We start from the raw sequence: 8,929 nt of genomic DNA on the forward strand, positions 1-8,929 counted from the left end.
TTATATAATTAATTATAATTATATTATAACGAAACTATACAGCCTTGAATTTTAATTAAAAATTTAAAACAAAACATTATTCTTAAATTTTAAAATTAACAAGGAACATAAATTCTAGAATTTTCATTAAAAAAAATTATTTATAATTGAACAGTACCGTCTCTGATTTTCTATTTAAAAACCTTCTTCAGTTTTATAATTTTAATTAATACCCTTATTTCTTTAAAATATATTACTTATAATAAAAAAAAATGTGATGATTTGACAAATACAGAATTGTAATTTAATACATAAGTTACCAAATAAATAAAAAAAATTCTAAAAGAATAGGAAATTAAAGATTAGTAGTTTATCAAAATTAAATGTGTTTAAAAAAATATTTATTTCAGATTTAAATCAGGTACTTTTAGAATTACATTAATTATTTTTTTCTACAGAATTAGTGAATCAGTAAAAAGTTTTTTTTTTATCAAAACTATGGTTTCCGTATTTGTACATTAAAAAGTAACACACAGAAAAATTCTGTTCTGTACTTAAGCTTCAACATTAAAAATTTAAATAATTCAGTTAGTATAAATAAAAATCTCGTTCAATTACCGTTTTTCATAAATATCTTATACGCTTGACATTGTGTATATTTTTTTTAAAAAATTTAATCAATTTCCCAACAATTTGAAAGGCGAACAGCAACAGTTCCTTTTTTTGCATTTATTATTAATCCTGGCGCTAAAACATCGTGGTATGAAATAAAAATTTTTTTTCTCGTGGACGTTACAAATCTCATATATTGTGTATTATAAGCTCCTCCAAGGTCATGGAATTCTTCTCCAATAAAACCGGCAACTGTCTCATCCTCATGACAAAAGGATATTATATCTTTAATAATTATAAATTTTTTTCCACGACTGTATGCAATATAGTCACAATATTTTTGATCTGTATCTTTTTTTCTCACATAACTAACACCGTGAATAATTGCTTCCTCAAAAAAACTTAACATAGTATTTTCTTTTATTTCTGTTCTTGCATTGGCCATAAGCTGAATTTCTGCTGGATTTGCATGTCGCATTCTTAGTTTTTCTTTCCCAACAAAATAATGAGTTTCCATCATTTCTGAAGGTACATGTACAGTTTTTTTGTCAAACAGATCTTCGATTTCCTTTCGTGTTATAGGGCTTATATTTTCCTCTTCAGCCATACGTAAAATAAATTTCCTCATGAAAAAACGTGTCACAATTTGTTCGGCTCGATGATTTGGACTAGTGATTGATTTTGTAATTGGTTGATTCATTGATTCAAAAGGTAAAGTTGAATATACCCAAGCAGGTCCCCAATTTTCAATTGACTTGATGGAATGTTTATTGAGATGAACATTAAACCGCATATTCTTCTCGCCGTAATAAATCTCAGTCTCATTGACAAACTCGTCAAGATAGCTTTTTGCCTTTGTTAAATCTTCATTTGTAATTGAGGTATTATTTAAAATGAACATTGCTTCGCAGTACTTAGCATGATGACTGAAGAAAGGTTCTTCTAAAATTTCATCTAGACAAGGAAGTGAATAATATAAAATCCAATTACGCCACTCTGAAGCATTCCATGTTTTCGATGTTTCTATGCTTCGAGGTTTCAGTGAAATTCTTGAAGGTGTTTCAATAGTCGTCAAAATTTCATTGATTTTTTTCTTCTTGTCTACTTGACCAATGTACCAAGGTTTTCCTACATCCTTCATATGCCTTTCGTTGAATTTTTTACCGTTTCCTAAGTAATCGTTGTGAGCAATGTCTACAACTTGACCCGCAATAAGATCAAATTTTCTAAGACTTCCTAATCGTGAACAACCAACGACACCTCGTGATTCGTTACCATTAATTACTGCCTCTTGTATATCCTTCTTCATCGTTTCCATTGTTCGTAAAGCTGCAGGCGTGGCATTATATATCCATCGTTTTTCGACATTTTTTCCTGGCGCTAAACAAAATGTGCAGCCGTATTCCTGATTATAGTGATTCATCCTTAAGACCATTGCTCTTGCATCCGAGTCAGCTGTAAATATAGAAACAGTAAACTTGCTCACTATCTCTTGCTCTGCAGTTGGTTTCCAAGAAATTCCACTGTCGTGCAATTCATTCATATCTTCAACTATAGGCTTCATTATTATTCCCATATTAGGTTTTCCTTTTCCAATCCATAGTCCTGCCAAAAACATATTTCTTTTTCTAGCGTAAGGCGACAACTCATTGAGTTGTAGAAGAAATGGATAACAAGCTGATTTCGATGATTTTGTTAGTTTCAATCCTTTGGTCCATAATGATAGAGTAAAATTTAATCCCTCTGCAAAGTATTCTTTGTATTTGCGTTGGTATTCCTCTCCATCATATATGTCTTCAATTGCATTGGGATTGAACTTTACTCTGGTTTCCTTGTATCTTAATGCTTCGGCTGCTTTTGGTGAATTTAGGAACTCTTTAATTTGAGGGGCTACACGAATTTGAATAAAAGTTGCAATAAATGTTTCTTCCTTGTACGGACCGCAAGAACCACAATCACAATCTCTTTCCACTTTCTTTCCATTTCCGACAAGTTGACTACATTTTTCACAATATAAACGATAGATTAAATTTGAATCGTCTCTTCCAAGTATTCTCCATAATGCCATTTTCGTTGTAGGTATATTTATATTAACATACATCTTTTTTAATAATTGCAATCGTCGCACAAGCTGTTCATAAGTGTTATTGTATCGTATAGTGTATGTTAATTCTAGTAATAAGTGATCTAATGATGTCAATTGTCCATTATCTTTTAATGGAGCACGCATTCCATTCATTCCTGAAAATCCTTGAAACATCGTACGCTGTGGCAATTCATTTTCATTATCTTCTGCTTCCAACTCACTATCAGAAGTACTTTCTTCGCTGTCTTCTTCGGTCACATCTTCATCACTACTACTATTGACTAGATCTTCCACTTCTAAATTTTGATCCCCATCATCCTCTTCTTTTTTTTCCACTTTTGCTTCCAGCGACATATTTTTCTCATCCTCATCAGTCAAACCTGACAATCTGAGTCTTTTAGAAAGACCTACGTGCGAAGTTTCACAGTCCATTCTCCGCGTCATGCTTCTTCTGTTCATGAATCTGAAAAAATTAAATAAACATGTAGACACATATTTTTTAGGCAATATTTTTAATATTGTTGTGCAGTATATTATAATATTTGGGTAATAACAAATTGTTATGATTTCGATTCTCTTTTGCTGCACGTTATGTTATAAATACATAAGTTATTAATATAAAATAGTAACATATACATCATTTTGAAGGATTAACAATATTATAACTGTCGATTAAAAATTAGCTCACTATTTTCCTGATTTTCAATTCTTACTTTTTAATCTTCACGGCACTGCATAATTTATTTTCTTATAAGGTTGCATATTTATAATCATTGATTCCGAATCTGGTATTTGATTTTCCAAATTCAAAATGGCGAAAGCAATATGACGGATATTTTTTTTTCAATTTATCAGAATTTCTTGAAATTCATTACTCAGGAGGTTTTTGAGGTCGCTGATTACGTATCTAAAGTCGTAATTTTAAAATTCAAAATGACGGATCCAACATGTTGACACAAGTTTTATTGCGCCTAGAGTTATTATTTTGAAACTGTTCAATTTCAAAATTTTAACACCAGAGGCCAAAAACGATATAAATTCGAGTATAGGCTCTTTTAAGATCCAGAGCCTCAATTAATCTTCCTAATTCCATTTATTTATTTTCCTTTAAGTTAGTAATGGTATGTGTGTGATAAAAAAAATAACCGGAAAAAAATGTTGAAATAAACAACCAATAAAATAACGATTCGTTTTGTATAAGTTTGGATTATTTAAGAAGAAGAAAATTATATATTCACAGATATTTATCCCTTATAGTAGGTCGGTTCGCGTTCTCTCTTTCAGGTGGTTCCAGAATAAGTGCAAAAGCCGAGTGCAAGTGCAAGTTGCAATCTCATGAGAGTGAAAGAGATAGGTAGTCTATCTATCTCTCTTGCACTCATGGGAATTGCATTTGGACTTGCACTTGCCTTTTTCACCTATTGTAGAATCTCCATTACATGCGTTGAACACGCGTTCGAATCCCCAACCCTCTAAAAAAATTTCCGTGTAGTATTAAATTAATTGAAAAATTATTAAATATAAGATAAAAATTCTAGTAAAATTGTTGATTTTTTTCTTTTTGTGAATAGAAAAAAAATCAAATTTGAGACCGTCCATAAATTACATAAGACGTTTTGGGGGCAGGGCGAGAGGTTATGTAAATCTTATGTAAGATAACTTTTTTCTTGTTTCCACTAGATGGTAGCTCACCATAAGATTTATGCTATTTAATTGCCATTCAATTTCGTGTTTTTCTTATATAAATTCTTTTATAATATTTATTAAATATTAAAAAAATTAAATCATTATCTGAAGTTACCATAACGTAAAACAACACATAAAATTCTGAATCGTCATTGATACATAATATTTTTAACAAACTTAATCTCTCTATCGATAAAATTTTCTAAAATCTGACTCTAGTCGCCATATTTGAGTCAAAGAAATTGGTTTCATTAAATCAAAGAAATCTTTTCTCTGGGTGTAAATGTAAAAATATTATTAAAAAGTCAAATGTTATAATTCTAATTATATATTTATGGATGGCTACTAAGCTATATGTAGTTTCTCTAAGCCTACTGCAAGCTTAGAATATTACTGAATATAATATAGTATAAATATTATACGAAATATAGTTCTTTTTAAATTGACTAACAGTTTTAAAAAAACCTCAACCAGTGTTAGTACTTTAGTACTGAAATAGATTTTGAGACATCATGACTATAATACTTTATTTAACTTTGCACTGAAAAAAAAATTATTTGATTCAAATAATTATTGGTTACTTGATTATTATCAAATAAATATTTACTTAAACCAAATAATTATTATTTAGGTCAATTAAATGGTATTTGTTTCAAATACCGAAATCATTCACAAGTAGCACGTAATATTACAATAAAATTAAAATGTCCGCCTCATGGTAATATTACCTGTTAATATTACTGTAATATTACAGTCTTAACATTACAGTAATATTACCACACTGGAACCAAAAAAAAAAATAAAAAGTTCCCAAAAAAATTCAATTTTTCTTAGGCAAACGATTTCAATACAATTTCTTGCACAAAATACACCTAAAAGTGTAAAAAAAAAATTGTTAGCCAAATCCAAGTAGAGGAAGACCCCTATTACCACCAAAAAGCCATCCAAAATCATAAAGAAGTTCCCAAAAAAATTCACTTTTTCTTAGGCAGACGATTTCAATGCAATTTCTTGCACAAAATACAGCAAAAAGTGAAGAAAAAAATTGGCAACCAAATCCAAGTAGAGGAAGACCCCTATTACCACCAAAAAGCCATCCAAAATCATAAAGAAGTTCCCAAAAAAATTCAGTTTTTCTTAGGCAAACGATTTCAATACAATTTCTTGCACAAAATACACCTAAAAGTGTAGAAAAAAATTATTAGCCAAATCCAAGTAGAGGAAGACCCCTATTACCACCAAAAAGCCATCCAAAATCATAAAAAAAATCCTAAACAAATTCAATTTTTCTTAGACAGACGATTTCAATGCAATTTCTTGCACAAAATACACCAAAAAGTGTAGAAAAAAATTGGCAGCTAAACCCAAGTAGAGGAAGACCCCTTTTACCACCAAAAAAAAGAGGTTGGGCTGTATTTCGAATTAACGTATAATATTACACTAATATTGCCCGGTAATATTACGTACTACTTGGGTTGGTTTAAATACAGTTTATTTAATTCCTATCAAAATTATTTGGTTCAATTACATATATTTATTGGATAATAGTCAATTAACCGATTATTTGAACCGATTAAATTTTTTTTTCAGTGTGCAAAATTAAAAATATAAAAATAATACACTGAAAGAAATTTCATAGGAAAAAATAACAAAATGCGTATTACATTTTAATATATTCTTTTAGAATTTAGGGAAAAGTGTACTTTTTATTAAAATTCAATATACTTTATATTAAAGTTCCAACTTAAAATCTTTTTTCAAATATTAATAATTATTGTAGAAAGAACGTAAAAAGATTACCAATATTTGAAAATATTATATTAAATTCTCATAGAGTTGTTGCATTATATGGAATGTAGCGTTCTAATATTTGTAAAACTTTATACGAAAAATTCAGAATGTCAGAAGAAAAGGGAAAAAAAGCGGAAACTGTCGGACGTTTCCGTTAATTCTCGGGAGGAAGAGAAGTGAGACTAGGAACAACACATTCACACTTACGATACAGGTTAATACACATACTAATGAACACGCACGTTCATTTCGCTTATACATAGACATTACACGATCGCAACGAAACCTACACTTACAATTCTATACGCATAACGATAACTTTCGCTGGGGGTCGGCATATATCGTTTTCTTATATACTAACTACTGAATATTTTTACCACTTGCGAGAAAGAAGTTTACTTATAATAACTTAATAATAAAAAATAGTTTACTAGTGCCAATGGTGTAATTTTATAGAGGTTACGCTGGGTTCATTTTTATTATTAATTGTTTATATAGATTTTTATTTTTTTTCAGATTAAAAATTATGATTGTTATAAAAATTTTTATTGCAAATAAAAATTAAATAATTGTAAAGATGACATCAAAAAATAAAAATTAATAAAAATAATAATAAATTTAATAATTAATAATAAATTTATTATTATTAAATAACTTTAATAAAACATTTTTTATAAATTGAAAATAAATTAGGTACGTTCTGCTGGTTAACAACACTTTCGAAAATCGGATCAAGTCGTAGAAGTTCGAGTAGGACACGAAGCCGCAAACAGACAGAACTTCGGTTAAATTCGTAGTCTCTCGGGAAAATCCGTGACTTTTAATATAAAGTTTTACAAAATGTGAAATAAGTATACGGATATATGTTATTTTTCTTACTATTTTGTGAAATTATTTATTATAATATTTCGTATTCTGTGAATTCATAAAGAAAATACTAATTTTTAAAATAAATATACTAATTCTTATTTCTTAAAATAATAGTTACTCTTAAATTCATTATATATTTTCATAAAAACTGTAATAGTAATCAATATAGGTGCACTTTTTCCCTAAATTGTAACATTTATATTAAACTCTAATATGAGTTTAATACTTAGTAGTATGAATTTTCTTTCAGTGTAGTAGTTTATTAATTAATTTGATGATATCAATAAAAATCACCCTGTATAGGGTAAGTATATCAATTACTGCTGATGTCCCAATTACTGCGATTTCCATAAAATTAGTAAAACTCACTAATTGAGAACATAAAATTGTTTCAAAAAGACTTTAAAAATTATTCCAAATGATATTTGATATTATATCCACTAAAGATGCATATTTCGAATATTATCAAATTAATTATTCAAGTTTCAATTGAACCTATAATAGTAATTAGAGCATTCGTATATTTTTGTCATGCTGCTATTACTGTGGTCTATCCAGTAAACCTAACCTCTAAATCAACTCTTTTAGCGCTGCAGTAATTGGTGTACACGATGCGCGCAGTAATTCATGCAAACCTGCAGTAATACCAGCATATGCCATTTTTAAAAAAGTTAATATTTTTAATAAAATATTTGTTTTTTCTCAAGTTTAAATAAGTATCGTTTCTATTTCAATTGATACTAATAGTGATTTTTAACAAAAAAAATAATTAATTATTTCACTTACACTTCTATTATTTTATCATTAAAGTGGGTTTTGGATTGCGTACATCACAGTAATTGGGACATTTACCCTAGTAAACTACATATGTAGAATACAATCAAAATTACTTAATTTACATTTCCAACTCTGAATCGGGATAAGACAAAAACAAATTTTTGCTTGTAGCGCTGCAGAAGGACGAGGGAAAATGTCAAACTAAAGAAATTAGGCATTTTAAATGTACTTATGTATGTTTTAAAATAAGCGATATATCTAACCGTTTAGACAATTTAAAAAAACGGTGGTGGTTGGTTTACCCCACTCTCTTCTATTTATATTGAGCTTTAATTGGTAATAAAAGTAAACTTACATTTGCAGTATGAATCTTCCAAGAATCAGAAAGTAAGGTTAGAGAGTCGGTGAAATCCGGTTGCCGACAATTTACAACGAAGTACGTTGCGGCACTTCACGCATAAAACTTATTCAATTAAAAATAAATTTCTCAGTTTAAAGCAAATGAATTACATAGAAACCATTTTGTTAACAGTTTTCACAATTTTTCATTATATTACGCTTTTGTAGTCACGATATATAATCACAATTGTCTAGCTTTAATCTTGCAACAGCTGACCATTAAAAAGCATTGAATAAGAATCATCCCGTCTCCTGGCGTTGTGATTTAAAAGAACAGTCACAGCTATACAGGTTGTCATGGTAACGTGCAGTCGTTGTCTTTTCTTTTCTTGGCTTAATGCTGATTCTACACTTCCCTAAAACTGCGCGAGCGGTCCGCATTTGCGTTACTTTGTCATTGTCCTTTTCTAACTCTCATGTTGTCATGGCAATACGTGAGTTAGAAAAGGACAAAAATAATTTTAAATATTTCTGAAAAATATAAATGTACGAAGAATAAATGGGGAACAAATAGACCTTTTCATGCTGATCATTCCGGTTGCGATTATGATTCCGGTTAGGTTGCTATTCTGCTCAGGCCTTTACAAGTTTTCGTTAGACATAAAAAAAACGTAACCGGAATCGCAATCGTAAACGGAAGAACGTATTGCAATGCAAAGAACGTATTGGGAACCGCAGAGCTGCAATACGCCATCTGGTGTCGACCCACTTGCGGTAGCCATTTTTTAT

General features: G+C 29.5%; 1 protein-coding gene across 2 annotated transcripts; it reads right to left on the bottom strand.

Moving 5' to 3' along the window:
* Positions 1-363: 363 nt before the first annotated feature.
* LOC127285746 (uncharacterized) lies at positions 364-8,465 on the bottom strand. Of its 2 annotated transcripts, none has more exons than XM_051311893.1 (2): positions 8,157-8,465; positions 364-3,140 (listed from the first exon to the last, which is right to left on the bottom strand). In XM_051311893.1, the coding sequence occupies exon 2, from the start codon at positions 3,134-3,136 to the stop codon at positions 653-655; it is 2,484 nt and encodes an 827-aa protein (XP_051167850.1). In that variant the 5' UTR covers positions 3,137-3,140; positions 8,157-8,465; the 3' UTR covers positions 364-652. The 2 variants fall into 2 exon arrangements, with proteins under 2 accessions (XP_051167850.1, XP_051167851.1); XM_051311894.1 differs by lacking the exon at positions 8,157-8,465 and adding an exon at positions 7,811-7,870.
* Positions 8,466-8,929: the final 464 nt, after the last annotated feature.

Source organism: Leptopilina boulardi, unplaced genomic scaffold, assembly GCF_019393585.1.
Source record: "Leptopilina boulardi isolate dan_hultmark-lab unplaced genomic scaffold, ZJU_Lbou_2.1 LbouV2_341, whole genome shotgun sequence".
Classification (NCBI taxonomy): Eukaryota; Metazoa; Arthropoda; class Insecta; order Hymenoptera; family Figitidae; genus Leptopilina; species Leptopilina boulardi.

Coding starts and splice junctions, on each gene's coding strand:
- LOC127285746 (XM_051311893.1), bottom strand. CDS start 3,136: ATGAACAGAAGAAGCATGACGCGGAGAATGGACTGTGAAACTTCGCAC.